General features: G+C 43.3%; 1 protein-coding gene across 4 annotated transcripts in view; it reads left to right on the top strand.

Annotated features, from left to right (window-relative positions):
* The window catches only part of SMC5 (structural maintenance of chromosomes 5), a 90,682-nt gene extending 74,618 nt beyond the window's left edge, over positions 1–16,064 (top strand). For 2 of the 4 annotated variants that reach the window (XM_029919777.1, XM_029919775.1), the window contains 8 exons: positions 6,821–6,946; positions 9,876–9,920; positions 10,338–10,433; positions 10,870–10,974; positions 11,160–11,279; positions 12,036–12,215; positions 12,295–12,390; positions 13,761–16,064. In XM_029919777.1, the coding sequence (XP_029775637.1) occupies positions 6,821–6,946; positions 9,876–9,920; positions 10,338–10,433; positions 10,870–10,974; positions 11,160–11,279; positions 12,036–12,215; positions 12,295–12,390; positions 13,761–13,901 (909 nt within the window). In that variant the 3' untranslated portion in view covers positions 13,902–16,064. The remainder of the gene's footprint in view (positions 1–6,820; positions 6,947–9,875; positions 9,921–10,337; positions 10,434–10,869; positions 10,975–11,159; positions 11,280–12,035; positions 12,216–12,294; positions 12,391–13,760) is intronic. The other 2 variants (XM_029919776.1, XM_029919778.1) reach the window with 1 other exon arrangement.
* The last annotated feature ends 1,371 nt before the right edge of the window (positions 16,065–17,435 follow it).

The following is a 17,435-nucleotide window of genomic DNA, read 5'->3' as shown; positions in this document are numbered from 1 at the left end:
TTATATACTCCAGTTGTTCTAACTAAACATTTTCTAATAGCTGGAGTATTGGTTTTTAAGTTAATTTAAATTAAACTAAAAATTTAATTTCTCAGTTACACCAGCCACAATTTAAATGTTTACTGGCCATGTAGAACTTGTACCTACTTCATTGGATAGTGCAGTACTAAGGAAAAAAAGGGGGTGGGGAGAGAGAACCTAGAAGTTAAAAAATACTTAAAAACATATTAACCAAATACAGTGTGTGGACAGAATTTAGATTTTGATTTGAACAAAGCAATTGCAAAAAAAAAAAATTTATTTCTAAGGCATAATTGAATACTGACTCACTATTTGGTAATATTAGAGTTTATGGACAATATTTTTAGGTTTAATAATATGGCTGTGTTTTGTTTTGTTTTTTTAAGTCTCATCTTTTCGAAATACGTTCCTGTAATATTTATGAAGGAAACCGAATGTTGGAATTCCTTCATAACCCTCCAGGAAGGGGACTGTCGGGAAGGGAGCATGGATGACACAGTCTTGGTCATGAATTGAGAATTGTGGAAGCTGGATGATAGGTACATGAAGGTTCATTATACTGTTCCCTGTGCTTTCGTAGACTGTTGAAATTGTCCACCATAAAAAAAAAAAAAGCTTCCATTGTTGGCCATGATGAAATAGCAGGGGCCATACATACCCTGTCACTTTAAAAGTTGGGATCAAATGTATGTTTCAGTCATGTGCAGACGCTGGGTAACAGGCAGCACAAGACCATGATTTTTGACAGAAGGAACAGTGCAAGGTGAGCCCCGTGGCTGCGTCAGCTTGCCTCCGGGAGAGCTTCCGGGCCACGGGGCGGGGGGCAGGAAACCAGTGGGAGATCAGGCATAGCACTGCAGGGCTTACACATGGTGAGCGGGGGTCAGGAGACTATGATGAACAACTTTCTGGCAGTAAATTTGTTCAGAAGAAATGGGCAAACTTCAGAAACCACAAACTATCAAAATAAGTTCCTGAAGAAGGGCTAATTAGAATAGCCCTCTATTTACTTAAGAAGTTTAATTTGTACTTAAAAACCTTGCCACAAGGAAAGCTCTAGTCCCAAGCATGTAACAGAAGAATTAATAGCCCGGGGATACTTCTTAACACACTAGGATGCTAGCGTTCCCCACACCGTGGAAACTACAGACCAGTATCACTCATGAACCTTAGATGCAAAAATTCTTTTTAAAAGATGAGCACATTTAGAAAGTTAGCAAATGAAGTCCAACAGTATGTGAAAGAGTAATACATCGTAACCAAATGAGTTTATCCCAGAAGTACAAAGTTGATCTCATGCTTGGAAATTCATTGTGGACAAGACACAAAAACCAGATGATCATCTCACCGTATACAGAGAAAACACTTGCCAACATCTAGCATCCTTTTTATGATAAAAACCTTCTGCATCTAGGACTAGAAGGACATTTTATCCAGCTTACAAAGGACATTCACCCCAAACCGTTAGCTGGTGTCAGGCTCACTGGTGAAGGAAGGGAAGCTTTCTCCTGAAGACTGGCAACAAGGAAATGCTCACGACTCTCTTCTGTCCCGTCTTGTAGCCAGTGCAATAGTCGAGAACAAAAACCTATTTCAGACGAACAGCATTTCTGTGGAAAATGTTAAGGACTCTACAAAATCTATTAGGGCATTTAGCAAGGCTGCGGGGTACAAGTTCAGTATAGAAGTTCAAAATCAGTTGTGGCTCCATCTACCAGCAGTGAACAATTGGAAATGGAAGTTTACAAACAACACTGTGTTTAATAGCCTCAAAAATATTTAATGCTTTGAGACACATTTATAAGACCTGTCTGTATACCGAAAACTAGAAAATTTTGCTGAAATTAAAAAAAGACGTAAGTAAATGGAGAGAATCATTGTGTTCATGGATAATAGAATCAGGATTTGTTAGAATGTCAGTTCTCTCCCAAATCTATAGATTTAATAAAATTCTCAGCAGGGCTTTAAGAAATTGACAAGCTTATTAGAAGAACTTTGAAAAAGAACGAATTCCATGACTCACCCTTCCTAATTTAAAGACTTCTTATAAAGAAAGCTGCAGTAATGAAGACATCATTGTATTGGGGTAAAAATAGACACACATGGCTCAGTGGAAGAGAATAGGGAATCCAGAAATAGATTCACACATATATAGTCAATTGTTTTTTGGCAAGGCAATTCAATGGAGAAAGAATAGTCTAAAAAAATAGAGCCAGAACAATGGAATGGTCGTATACAAAAAATGAGCCACAACCCTTACCTCATACCGCATATAAGTGGGTCATAGACTTAAGAACTAAAGCTAAAAGCTTTCTGAAGGAAAGAAAAATCTTAAGTGATCTTGGTTTTAGCAAAATAAAATGGAACACAAAAAGCATGAACTACGTAAGGGAAAAGGAATCAACTTTTGCTTCAACAAAATTAACTTGTTATCAATAGATGCTGTTAAAGGGCAGGCTACAAACAACGTATGTGTGACCAACTAACAAAGGAAGTGACCATCAAGGGCTGGCACGGAGGTCAGATGTAGCCTACCCTCTGCTTATACAAAACCCTTACCAGCTAGTAGTGTTTGCATTTTTTTAAAATGTTTTTTTAAATTTTTGAGAGACAGACAAATACAGCGCGATCAGGGGAGGGTCAGAGAGAGAGGGAGGTACAGAATCTGAAGCAGGCTCCAGGCTCCGAGCTCGCTCTCAGCACAGAGCCCGACGCGGGGCTCGGACCCACGAACTGTGAGATCATGACCTGAGCCGAAGCCAGACACTTGACCGACTGAGCCACCCAGGCGCCCCCGTTTTTGCATTTTTTAAAAGATGACATATGGGCCCTCAGCATCTCCAATACCTACGCACTGGTCCTGTGTAGAAAAAGATTGCTGACCCCTGATGCATACTATAGAAAGAATTTTTATATGACTATCAATACTAAGACGACTAACAACCTACTCAGAAAATGGGCGGAAGATTTTAGCATGATCTTCACTAAAGAAAATACACAGCAAATACGCACAGGGAAAGATGCTCAGCATCATCAGGCAGCAGGGCGTGTGCATTAAGGTTCTAATGGGCGATCCCCACACACGCACAGAACGGCAGACTGTAAGATGGACCGGACCGACGTGCTGGCGAGCAGCTACATGCTGGTCGCGATTTCAAGAGGGTAACCACTTTGGAAAACCCTAGGAGAGAGTCTTAAGTGCTAAATGTCTATCTGCTCTATGATCCACCCATAAATGTTTGTTTGCTTTTAAACCACACCCTGGTTTTCTAACCCCACTCCTGTCTCTGGTTTGTCTTCAGCCATAGGTATTAACATACCTGGCTGACTTGAGCAGTATTGTGATCATTCAGTTTAGTATCATTCTGTTCTTTTATCTCATCTTCTCTTTGGGTACCTGCTTCCCTCGCCTGCAAAACAGTTTCAGAGACTATTTTTTTTAATTTAAGGGAGATCTATTTTGGGGTAAGGGGGAACCATTTAACAAGTCAATAGTATTACTGCCATTACCTCATAGTTTATTATTTGATTGAAATAGAACTTACAATCTTGTGTATTAGTCAAGACCACTATCTTTTCATTATTCTAAACTATGTATTCTATCTGATACCTACTAAAACTTACAGGTAACATTTGAACTTGAAATCCGTTACAGTGGTGTGAGCTTTGATGCTTATCTTTATATTAGAGGAAAATTGAGGAAGCAATGTTTTTATTTACGAATATTCTAGTAGAAGTCCATAGGACTTAGAACTCTGATTTCTTTCATACAGGAAATGTTCCCAAAAGGCCAAATAGAATACTTATCTGTAGATTCTATGTGCAACATGCTATTGGTAAGAAATTCTGTGAACAGTTCTGATTTGTCCCACTAGAGGGCCCTCTTAGAGAAGTTATTCCTTGTTTAATGTCCTTGGACACAGTTCATGACCATTGAACTTTCTCAAAGAATTTCAGAGAAAAGCTAATGCTTATTCTTTCTGACTGTATACCTACAGAGTAGCCCTTCCTGAGATGTTGGTGAGCCGCAGTTAGTATATTTGCCTTTTTCTTCCCTTAGGTCTTACACAGATGAAAAGTTTGTTGCCTGTTAACTATTAAAGGCTAGACTCTAAGCAAATTCTCATTAAAGTCTTTTTCACTAGTCTGGCTTCACAACATCATCTTACATAGTTGTACGCTCCCCACAAAGATAGCTCCATGTGAATTCTGGTTTGGGGTGGGGGAAACAGGTGCTATGTGTAGAGGTATGTCACAAGCGTGTATGTTGAGAAAAAACCATTTTTCTCTGGGAGAAAGATTTAATTAGGCAACTTTTGAGTGAAGTTTTCCGAAGCCCAAAGGCCTCGATGTTGGACTCCTGTATTTCTTTGCTGGAATGTCCTGATGCTTTATTTTGTCAAGGCCCAGAGGAATACGAAGCAGGAATGGAAGAGTCCAGGAGTGTTTGGTTTCTCTCTGGCCCTTGTTTATACTGTTGCTGTGTGATCTGCCCGGAGAGCAAGGGTGACAGGGAGTCTTGAACATTCTCTTCCATTTCTCTCGGATAGAGACTATAGTACCAAGTGATTAGCATCAGGCTGGCTGTGTATTTTCAGTTCTGTTCGTCATGTGTTCTTTTGACTTTCGTCTTGGTTTAGTTAACTTGCTATCCAGCTTCTATGCATAAAAATCACCTGAGTACCTTGTTAATAATACAAACGTCCAGGCCTCTGCCCTAGATCTGCCACGTGGCCGGGCATCAGTGCTGTCTTAACAGTCTTCACACACCCCTCCCCCACTCTAGTTTTTTGTGTGCACAGATCAAAGTTTGAGGTTTAACAGAAAGGGCAGACTAGACCGGTTTTCTTAGGAGGCCGTTCACTTGCTCTAACTTGAGCAAGTTTCTTAATATCCCTGAGCCATATGTAAAAAAGATGCTGCATTGCTAAGCGAAATACATCAGGCAGAGAAGGACAGATACCATATGTTTGCACTCATAGGTCGAACAGGAGAACAGGAGAAACCTAATGGAGGGCCAGGGGGAGGGGAAGAGGGAAAGAGAGTTGGGGAGAGAGAGGGATGCAAAACCTGAGAGATTATTGAATATTGAAAATGAACTGAGGGTTGAAGAGGAAGGGGGAGGGGGAAAAGAGGTGATGGTGATGGTGAAGGGCACTTGTGGGGAAGAGCACTGGGTGTTGTATGGAAACCAATTTGACAATAAACTACTTAAAAAAAAAAAAAAGATGCCACATTTCTCTAAGACTGTAGCGAGGAGTGAATTAGCACCCAGGATGGTGGTTATAAGCAAGTTGGCCTGCAGAAGGCGGTCCACCACGCCCTCCTCGTCACACAGAAACTGGACATCTGGCTCTTGCCTCCTGTGTCACTCTGGTGTTTTACAGCCTTCCCTCCTTCAGCGACGGGAGGTTTCTCCTTCCCTAAGTCAGCCTCTCAGGAGGCTCTCCTGCCCTCACATTTGCCATCAGCTGTCCTGGATGCTTTCCGAGGCCGCCTCCTCAGTGGTTTCCTCCTTGTGCCCGGAGAGCATTCCCCCGCCCTAGCCGGTGTGACCCGCGGGCCTGGCCGTGTTCTCCCCTCCCTTCCCCCCACATGCCGAGAGGCCTGATGCCATAATGGAGGGAGCATGCGTTCTAGAAGCAGGCGAGGATATGAAGCCTGACAGCCTGCGACCAAATGTGTGAGCATGGCCAAGATGCTTTAGTTCTTTTTTTAATGTGCAAAATGGGGAATAATATCATTGTACAGTATTGTGAGAAGGGAACCGTATGTGATGCGCATAAGCTTTCAATAAACAGTGGCTGTTTCTTTCCTGCTAATAATTTTGTGTAGTTTTCTCCTTATTCACCTCTCTGTTCGGTGTATAATAAAATACTGACATTTATTTAATGGATTCCCAGTAATTATCTGGTGAAGGAATGAATGGGTCCATGAATAAATGATAAGTACATGAAAGGCACTTGGAAAACTACCAAACACTATTTAAAGGTTCTTTTTACATTTGAGTGCTGAGCTTTCAGATAGGAAAACTATGTACTGTGTATTTCAGATTTTACTAGAGCATGATTATACATAGCTAAGTTAAACTGTTTCAGAAGAAAGCAAATTTAAATTTCAGACGTCTTAAGGATTAGAGAAATGTCACTGTGTGCTGATATATTTTAAAGTTTAAGTTCAAACTTACTCTCTAATAAAAAAAGCTGTGAGGGTTTTGGAGGTATGGGTTTTAGATGACTTGTTCATCAATTGAAATTCCATAATTTATAAGTTATCAGGCACACCTCAGCTATTGCTCTTTTTACTGTGCTGCGGTGCTTCGGATTTGCATTACATTTCATGATTCTGTCTGTCGAGGTGACCTGTGATGGGCGGGGGGCGGGGGGGGGGGTTGCTGCAAGCTCACATGGTGGTTAGCGGTTTTTTTTTTTAAGCAATAAAATTATTTTTTAAATAAGGTATGTACATGGTTTTTTTAGATACTGCTGTTGCACACTTACTATAGTACATGTAACATATATAAATGTATATGTGTATACACGCACACACTATATATATTGTGTATGTATGTAGATGTGTATATGTATGTATACACACACACACACACACACACGTGTGTGTTTGGTTATATAGGAAACCCAAACATTCATTGGGCTTGCTTTATTGTGATAATGACTGTATTGAGGTGCTCTGGAACTGAATGCACAGCGCCTCCAAGGTACACGTATGATGTGGTCATTTAATAAAATGGTCCTCTAACAGTAACCTACAAATTGTCTAAACTGTTTTCTTGCGATAGCAACATTTCATCGAGCTGGATGAAAGCAGACAGAGGTTACTGCAGAAATGCAAGGAACTGATGAGGAGAGCGAGGCAAGTATGCAACCTGGGCGCAGAGCAAACCGTCCCTGAGGAGTACCAGACAGTAAGTATAAAAAGTGTATAAGGCTACAAGTTCATGTACTCCACACCTTGTTATTATTATTAAGCTTGAAGTGTGTAGGCATTGTAATGTGCTGAGAAAAACAATGTGCTCAAAGAAATAGGGGATTTCCCCCCATTTGTAAGCTGAATATGTATGTAGTTGTGCTTAATGGATTTTCTTTACTGTCTTCAAACTTGGACAGCAGTCCGTCATTGCTGTCACCTTGCATTATCACTAGCAGGACAGTCATTCTTCCTATAAAAGGCTCCCCCCCCCCACCCCCCCCCGCCCCAAGTTACCCTTAAGAGGTGGGGGCAGGAGATGGAGCATAATTTATTTATGGACACATAGCATTGGTAATTGGTTTATAAGAAACAGTAAATAGAAGGGATATTTAGAAAAAGAAAGTGAAAATGGTTTTCTGGAAATTAGGGTATTTATGGTTTGATCTTTAGGGCTAACATCTGTTGGTAAGAACAGGAGAAAGGAGCCTTTCCTTTTGTGTGTTTTATGTGCTAATATATTGTCCAGTTAGTAAATGAGATGCTGCCTCTAGTTCAAGTTCTACCATTAGTTGGGGGGGCCCCATGGCCCTAAGTTTTATCTGTCAAGTAAGGATCACACCTTGCTCAGCATACCTTCTTCTCATAGAGTAATATCAAAATAAAATAGAAAACTATTTTTAAAGTATTTAGGTAAAGTACTTTATCTTAATTGCAGTAGGTAGTAAAATGTGTATTTCCCTATTTCAATAATGTCTGATCTCTATTTTATTTACTTATTTATTAATGTTTTTTTGATAGAGACAGAGCACGAACAGGGAAGGGGCAGAGAGGGAGGGAGACATGGATTATGAAGCAGGCTCCAGGCTCTGAGCTGTCAGCACAGAGCCTGATGCGGTGCTCGGACTCACCAACCGTGAGATCGTGACCTGAGCCAGAGTCAGACACTTAACCCACTGAGCCACACAATGCCCCTAATCTCTGTTTTAATAACTAATGAAATATCTTCTAAAGATATAAATAGAACTGGAGAAAACCTCATTTGATTATAATTTTCAAATCCTCAAAGATTTTACTGTATCAGACACAGATACCATAGAGAATGGGTCTATTAGAGTACATAATGGAGATTTAGTAGATAGAAGAAATTGAGTGGCTATTTCTAAAAGTATACTAGGGCTTTTTCCTAAGTACGTTTAATTCTAAAAGAAATAAATATCAGTACAATAGCTGTAGGTAGGTTTGTTTGTCTTTTAAGAGTAGCAGGACAGTTCCACCCTTGGTAAGTTGTACCGGTTTTGAAAGAAACAAAATGAGAAGATAATTCATATATTAAAAACGTTCCTGATATATCAGGCCTTGAACAAGACAGATCCTTCCCTACTGAAATTTACATTCTAGTCTGGAGGGTGGGGCAAACAAACGAATTAAAAAGCAAATAGATAATGTTGGATTATCGAGAAGTGCTAAGAGGAATAAAACAAGGTAAGAGGATAGAGTGTCAGGGAAGGCTCCTTTGAGAAGATACTATTTTAGAGGATTCCTGAATGCAGAGAAGCAATAGTCAATCAAATGAGCATTTGGGGAGAAAGCTATTCCAGGCAGTGGAAACTGCCCCTGGGCAGAAGTGTTTACAGCGTGTTTCGTTGTGAAGGACTCCCCGTCAGGCTGCAACACTGTAATCCGGCGTAAACGAGGGTCCAGGTCAGACCACGTAGTGTCTTAGAGCCCACCGGAGGAGTTTGGTTCTGTTTTGCGACGGAACCCACTAGGAGATCACGAAGAGGGGTCGGGCCGGCGGGCGTGTAGGAGAGCCCTCTAGTTGCCAGGTAGAGAATCACGTCGGGACACGGAACAGACACAAGGAGAACGTTCAGAAGATCATTGCTGTGGACCAGGCAAGAGATCCTAGCGGCAGGCATCACGGTGGGAGGCTGCAGAGGGAAGTGTGCCAAATCGAGGATCTGTTACTGACAGTAGCAGGACTTGCTAACAGATTGGAGGTGGAGGGTGAGAGAGAAAACCAGCCCCTACATTCTGCCGTTGACTGAGTTGACTGAGACGATGGAAGACCAAAGGCCAAGTAGGTTTGCTCACATTGGTGGGGAGGGTACAGGAAATGAAGGTTTCTGTGTGACCATCTGAGGTTTAGGATGCCCGGTAGGGAGTCAGGTGAAGACACCCAGCACATGTTAAGCACAGGTTGAAAGCTCGGCGGACAAGTCTTAACAACAGATACTTCACATGTGAAGACCTGTAGATGTTGAACTGCTTTCTCAACAGTTAAAAAACCTAAAATATTAATGTAATATTTCAGGATCTTTTTCAGAGTTTTAAGATCTGTTTTGTATGTTATACCTTGTGAACATTGCAGCCTGTGCTAGCAACACCATGTTCTGCTTCCCTCCCAGATAGCAACGGGTCTGCTCTGACTTGTCTCTACCGCCTGGACTCCGAAGGTCGTACGGGTGACCCTCGAACAACACGGGTTTCAACTGCGCAGGTCCACTTGTATGTGGATTTTTTTCCCCAATAAGCAGACCCATATTTTTCTGTCCTGTTTTCCTTAACAGTTCCTTTTCTCTGGTCTCCTTCCCTGCACGAGTACAGTATGTCACACACGTAATACAGAAAACACGTGGTAATCCCCTGTTGACATTATTGGTCAGGCTTCCGGCCAGGAGTACGCTGGGCAGTTCTGTGTTAGGGAAGTCTGACGTTACACATCTGTTTTGACTGCGCAGTGGGGGGTCGGCCTCCCCAGCCCTGTGTTGTTCGAGGGGCAGCTGTACTGGGGTGAAGGTCTGCTGTCAGGGTAACTGGATTCTTAAGATGCTTTTGTCGTTCTTCAGAAGGACAGTGTCAAGTTCTAACTTCTTGCTCTCTTTCAATGCCCCACATATTCTGGACCCATTCTACCAATTCAGCAAGTACCCACCATTCCAAATGGACACAACTCCTCACCCCCCATGGTACGCACGCTCATTCTTCTTTCCAAGCTCCTGTCTCCCCTCTGCCTTGCTTTTCCCTGGCTACTTGCTCTAAGGCCCCGAGATGAAGCCGAGGCCTCTTCCCTTCTCCTAACTCTCCTGTAGCGCCTCTAGCATGAACTGACCCCCCCCCTCAGTCTGTCTGCTGCGTGCCGCTTCTGTTAGTACCCAACATCAGTACTCCGCCAGTGCTACCCAGTGTTACTCAGTCACTGTGTCTTGTGTTTTCTCAAGTGTAAGCTTTTTGAAGGCCCCAAACCCTATTTAATTCCTTTGATTTCTTGTATGCTAGCATGCCGTGAACACGTAGTAGATAACTCACTCAGCAGAACATTTAACTCTCCGAATTGAACTGCGTTTGCCATACTCTTAGTAATAGACCGTTTTTTTCTTCTTTAGGCTTTTCAAGACCTTCCAAACACATTGGATGAAATTGATGCTTTATTAACCGAAGAAAGATCCAGAGCTTCTTGCTTCACAGGACTGAATCCCACAGTGCGTCTTCCCTACAGCGGGCACCGCCACCCTCCCCACGCCCCCCCCCACACATGCGCACGCGTGCACACACTTCCCCCGGCGCTGGCCGCCCACTCTGTACTAGAGCTCTTGGTGATAATAAGCTAGACAGCAGGAACAATGTGCTTTAAATGCCAGATTCTGAATCTATTAGAATTTTAAACAGACTCTGCCTAAGGAACACACTGTTCTGTGCCTTCCCTTTATAAAAAGAATAGTGGGGCTGACCTGAAATACTGCAGGGTCTGTTTTTCTGAGGGTAAAAAACACTTTCAGTAGGAGAACATAAATGAGTTGCATACAACCAGTGAGTGCGACACATGGGCGCTTTCCCCTCACGTTTCAATTGATGTACTTTTTCCTGTAATTTTATCCTCTGCTAGGTTTGTCTTCAATAATTTTTTTCCCCTGGCAGATCGTTGAGGAATACACAAAAAGAGAAGAAGAAATAGAGCAATTAACGGAGGAACTAAAGATAAAGAAAGTTGAACTGGATACATACAGGGAAAACATTTCCCAGGTGATTATTTAACCTTTATCTTTTCTCCTGTCACGTGCTATCATTTATCCCACAGGGTCACAGAACAGTGCACAGTGACGTCACATGAACAGGTACACATGTCCTCCTGACTAGCTTTGTCTTGGGGACAGTCTTCTATCAGAACATAGTAATACTTTGTGTGTTTCTGTTGGATTTATCTGCAGGTGAAAGAAAGGTGGCTCAATCCTTTAAAGGAGCTCGTAGAAAAAATTAATGAAAAATTCAGCAATTTTTTTAGTTCCATGCAGTGCGCTGGCGAAGTGGATCTGCATACAGAAAACGAGGTAACGTTGCACTCAGGGGTGCTTCCTGGCAAGTGATCTTACGTGTGTGCTGGACGTTCGTGTGAGCTGTTGGCTACCCTCATCCTTGGGACCATTTGCTTACTACAAAATCATTCAAAGGAAGGAAGACACCAGCTGTGGGGTCCATCACGGTCACGTGTGTGTGAGTGTGAGAGAGACATTTGGGATAGGTCACTGGTACCTTACTAACTTCTTCTATCCAGGTAGGTAATGGTTATTCAGTTGTGCGTGAATGGTTTACGAATTGACCGCTGTCCACGTTACAACCTTCCTAAGCAGATTGGCAAACTCAACTAAATACAGTGGATTCGCGGTTTCCTTTTTTAGCAAGAGAGAGTACAGAGGAATGAAACTACTTGGAAATTTGTTACTAAATTTTTGAGCTGTAAGTTTGTGCCGCTGCAAAGTGTAGGTAAAATAATTTCCATTCAGAAATACATCACGTGACGAACTGGGATTTACTTTTAAGTAATTGAAGAGGATGAGACAGGATGATTGTTAATCCTCACAGTTGTTCCGTGAAGCGGGGACTGTAGATCCGTTCTGTCTCTGCACACAAACCCCAGCAGCACAGTGTCACAGCCAGCTGCCGTCCGCAGGCCTGGGGTTCTGCGGGGACCCGCTGACATCCGCTGACCTGAGCCTGCAGGCCCCTCTAGCGCATCCACGCGTCTGTTTCGAACGCTAGCGCGCGGTGCCGGGGAGCCCCGCCCTCACCCCCTGTGCGCCCCGCAGGAGGACTACGACAAGTACGGCATCCGCATCCGCGTCAAGTTCCGCAGCAGCACGCAGCTGCACGAGCTGACGCCGCACCACCAGAGCGGGGGCGAGCGCAGCGTGTCCACCATGCTGTACCTGATGGCGCTGCAGGAGCTCAACCGCTGCCCCTTCCGCGTGGTGGACGAGATCAATCAGGTGCGGCGCTTGTCCTCTCCCCCGGGCTTTCTGGCACCTTGCGGCCGCCGGGAACGTAATCGTTGTTATTGTCGCGTAGGGAATGGACCCCATCAATGAACGCAGAGTGTTTGAAATGGTTGTAAATACTGCTTGTAAAGAAAACACCTCTCAGTACTTCTTTATTACACCGAAGGTAAGTGCACGGCCATCTGCAAGAGCTCACGTGACTCCCGGGTCCCCTGCGGCTCCGTCACCTAGCGGATTATGGCCCAGGACATCCAGGCGAGCAGACACACTCCCAACCAGGGAACTCCAAGGATGACAGTATTTATATTCCTCAAGGGGACACGTTCCAGTGACATACTTAATCCGAGACCTTATCATTGCGAGGAGAAACGTAGGAGGCATAGAATTATGTTCTAGAACCAAGATTTCCTCCCTGCTTTTGGCACGCATTCCTTCTGTAGCCAGGTTCCTCTGTTAGCACTTCTTACAAGGGGCAGAGCTGACACGCCCAGAACCGGAGCTGCCGTTCGGGTCGGCGCTGCCCTTGCCTTTCCCTGTCCACCAGCACCACTGCCCTGGCCCAGAGGACATCACAAGTTACACCAGCATCTTCTCTCCTCACGTTAACTTTGACAAAAGCAGAATCATCCTTATAGAGAACTTTGCATGAGCTAGAACCGGTATAGCAGCCCATTTTCTCTGGTTACATCTTGTGGGTGAATTGTAAGACCAGCAAACTCAGCTGAGTTTATTCAGGTTAACGGATTTCCTTCTTAAAACTAAGTATGCAGGGGCGCCTGGAGGAGATCAGTCGGTTAGGCGTCCGACTTCGGCTCAGGCCATGATCTCCCGGTTTGTGAGTTGGAGCCCCACATCGGGCTCTGTGCTGAGGCCCTGTCGCTCAGGGACTAGAGCCTGCTTCAGATTCTGTGGCTCCCTCTCTCTCTGCCCCTCCCCTGCTTGCACTCCTTCTGTCTCTTGTTCTCCCTCTTTCTCAAAAATAAAACATTTTTAAAACTTAAAAAAAACCATGCATGAAAACTTTCCTTGGCGACTCCATCTTAGATGCGCGTTCTTACCCACTAGTAGGTCGTCGGTCTGCTGTGGCCGGCACACTCGGGGTAGGCGGGTCTGTTAATGCCCTGGTGTTTACCCAGCACCCTGCCCTGACATGCCCACCCGTCACCCACGTTCAGGTGGCTAGTCTTTCACAAACCACACAAGTTGCTTGTTGCTTGTGAAGTGTTTGCGGATGAGTGAGTCGAAGTCTGGATCCCAGAGGGACTCTGAAGGACACACTTCCAGGGGCAGGTTAGGAGGGTGTAGGCTCTTACCTGGCCCGGCACACACGGACAAGGCATGTTGATCGTTGTTTCGGCCAGGCTTCAGGCGCGCCTCCTCAGGGAAGGGCCACAGCCCGGCAGGGTAGATGTCGACTTGAGAACTTGAGAAACGTTTCATTTATATTAGAAATAACGTAACATTTGACTTGACCCAGGTAAGGTCAGCAAATTGCACTTAACATACGGCATTATATGCCCCTTTGTTTTAACACAGCTCCTGCAGAATCTTCCTTACTCTGAGAAGATGACAGTGTTGTTTGTCTACAACGGTCCTCATATGCTGGAACCTAACAGATGGAACTTAAAGGCTTTCCAGAGGCGGCGGCGGCGGATCATGTTCACTCAACCGCAGTGAAAGTAGAGGGTGACAGCTGTGACCTTTTTCTGGTTAAATCCTGTTTATAAGTGTGGCTCACTTGAATAAAAGGCAATTCACCCAAGACTAAGAGATCCGTCATTTTTGGAAACCTGGGGCTAAAGGAAATGGGTCGATGGTTGGAGACCATAGTAACTCTGGGGAACGCATCCCATAGTAGAAATTAGTCTTTGGTGTTTGTTGCACTTGAGTCCTTGGCCCTCTGACCGTCTATCACAGGGTCCCCATGATAAAAGGGGTTGCCTGTGGTATGTCACAGGTGCAGGGCGAGTGCAGGGGGTCTGTAACCCCGAGCTAGGATTTCAGAGTAACTTCAGTCACCGCCAGAGTCTACGGAGGGCTCTGCAGCTCAAGTCACAGTTTCCTCCCAGGGTCCTGTTTAATTCTTTAAAATTGATATGGAAATGTCTAGACTATAATAAGTTATGACAAGTCTATTCAGTTCTTCCTATTAAAAAGGATTACCTTATCTCCACTAGGAAATGTGATTTTATGGGCCTTTAAAATTTTTTTTATGAGTGTAGACACTCTAATTGTATTGGTATCTCAAGGGAAAACATACTGGGCTTCAAAAATGGTTAGGACTTGTTGGAAGTGCCACCAGGTGGCCACTAGGTGATGCAGCGTGCAACCTAAAGATTGACGGAGGGAAGTCAAGTGCTAAGGGTTTTTAAAGAATAACCCTGTAAAAGAGTGGGGTTTGGTTTGGTTTTAATTTAAAGTCAATTGTATTTTACATCTTTAATTTCTAAAAGCATTTTTATAATTATTTTTAGAAGGATTTTTTAAGATTTCATATACTGGTTTCTACAGTTTATATTTGAAATTTCTCAGTGTTCTATCAAGAGTGAAGAAGAGCATTGATTTGTTTTAAAACAATGTTTCTAAAACCTAAGCTTTGAGGTCCTTTCCTTACAGTGTTGATCCTAGATCCTACCCCACTGTCCTAGAAAATCTAGTTTGAACCTTTTCCTTTGAGCAGGGACGAATTAGAGAATCATCGGTTTATCTGAGTTACACCTATTAACAGTGCCAGAATGATTCTCTTCTTTTAAAAAATAAATCTTGTGAGCTAGTGGACGAGTCCAAGAACATGGCTCTGAACCACGGATTGGATCTGTGCCAGTCCTGACAAAATTATTGTTTTGAGTTGGTAGCTTAAATAAAGTGAAGAATTGTATTGTTTGGGATTTGTATATTCATAAGTAGCCATGAAAATTTATATTCTTATTAGGTCAAGAAATAATGAACCTTAAGTCTATATCCTCTCCCTTGGACATTTGCTCTTTAAGAAGGTATTTTTTTTCTTGAAAAAATTTTTAAACAGCCTTCTCTAATGCATGTATTATGAAACTTTTAAGATAACATTTTTACTAGTGTAACAACACACATGAACATTGAAAAACTCGCTAACATTAATAAAGGGACAGTGTTCCCCGATGTTTGTTGTTTAATACTTGGTTTTACACCAAAATACCTTTCCTAATGTGCTTACTGTCATGTGCTTCGTGTCTGAGTAGCGCCAGAGATGATGATCTGCCGGCGGGCGATCCGTGAGAAGACGGAGCTTGAAATGAGGTGTGTTTGAAAATCCAGTGGTCAAGTTTATTACAATTTGCATATGCCAGTATTTATTCCATACTTCGCTAGTAAGCATTTTCTACTTCTCTACTGGACATTTAGTTTTACATTGGATTTTGAACTATACAGGAAGAATTATGTATCATTTTAATGTATTAATAAGAGAATAAGAAACCTAACATAATATTCTCAGCCACTTAAAACTTCATATTTTTCTGCAATAATTGATTTCTAATTACATACAAATTGTAAAAACTAGCCAGTCTGATCTGATGAACAGAATATTCAAAACCTGAAGGTGACAAATATTTTTAATGACAAAATCTTCATTAAGTCGCCTAAAGAGAGTCTCTATTCAAAGTATTTTTAGTGTTCCTAGTAAAGACTTTTTGTTTTCTGATTGTCTTCTGGCCACGTGCTTGTTTTCTTTGGAGTACGAATCTTTTATCTGTGAAAAATGTAATTCTGCCCCGCTGTAGTGTGCGTCCACGTGTATCACTGGGGGAAAGACCTCTGTGGGAAGTGCCACTTTGTTGGTAATAAATGCATATTTTCATATTCTTTGAGTATGTTACCTTTTTTTTTTGAAAGGGAAAGACAGCACATATGTGGGTAAGGGAGTGGGGGGAGGGGAGAGGGAGAGGGAGAGGGCCACCCTCCCAGGCAGGCCCCGCGCTCGGCCTGGAGCCGGACACAAGGCTCCATCTCCCCCACTCGTGAGATCAGGACCTGAGCCAAAACCAAGAGTCGGACGCTCAACCACCCGAGCCACCCAGGCGCCCCCGGTGTAGGTTGTTGTAAAGGGAAACTGTTCTTACACTTTCAGCCGTATTAGGAGTCATTTTGGTTTTCACACGGACTAAAACACCACTGTGGTTGGTGGGCCTTTGTCAGGCCATGGTCAAAAGCCATTGAAAGTTTAGTTCTTTGCCTGCCTGCAAGGACATCACAGTCTAACAGCAGCAGTGAGCACAATGAAAGAACGGTTCAACCACCCAAGGAAGCCACGTGACAACACGAGTGTCACGGTTTTAGCCTGAAGCCCTAGATTTGCTAAGAACATTCACAAAAATCTTTGTCTTCATACATTGAGCTCCATTTCCTTATTGTGAAATGAGAATCCTTCACGGCGTTGTTGAGGGGAGCAGCTGAGGGGCGTCCACAGCCCCTGGCATCCCAGTGGTCACTTGATCAGTGGCTCTTTTTTTCTCCAGTTTCATCGCAGTTTTGTATTTTAAATCTTAAAAAATGTAATATACTATGTATTTGTTACATCAAGGTCTGAGAACTCCCTTTCAGGTGAAGTTAACAAGTTTCTATTCCATTTGATTGTGTCCGTAGTGAAAACCTAGACCCCTGTAGGCTATGAGAGATCCTTTGGACGTACAGATAAAATTATTTTCGTGCACCTTCATGAAATCTGAATCCATTAGATGGGCAACCTTCAAAATACAGCCCTCCGTCTATTACTTTATTCTCACACCAGGTATTTGGGAAAGTTTCTAATTAAAACACTTTGCACTTGTGGGGAGATTTGACTCCATTTACCATCCGGGCTTATTTTTCATTCTCAGTGGAAATTTTGGATTTCAGGGATTTTGTTGTTGAGAGAGAACCCATTCACTCGTCGCTCCAAAATAAGTCATTGGCAATTGGCTGGAAGATTTTTTCCTTTTTTTTTTTTTTTTTTTTTTTTTTTTTTTTTAAAGCCAACTTTAATCGCAAAGACAAAGAGCAGGACTGCTCTGCTTAGAGTCATCCTACGGGCCTGGGGCAGCGCCCAGGCTCTGCGGCCCCAACTTCATCTGAGAGATTGGGGCGCAGGCTGCCACGAGCCGTGCCTCCCACCTTTCTGAACACCCACTTGGAAACTGACTTCCTTTTGCTTCTCAGGAGCAAGCTCACCCACTCGGGTGGCATCCTGGCCCACAC

This window comes from Suricata suricatta, chromosome 13 (assembly GCF_006229205.1).
Source record: "Suricata suricatta isolate VVHF042 chromosome 13, meerkat_22Aug2017_6uvM2_HiC, whole genome shotgun sequence".
Taxonomy (NCBI): Eukaryota; Metazoa; Chordata; class Mammalia; order Carnivora; family Herpestidae; genus Suricata; species Suricata suricatta.
The sequence above is the reverse complement of the archived record's forward strand: the minus strand, read 5'-3'. Positions and strand labels throughout refer to the sequence as shown.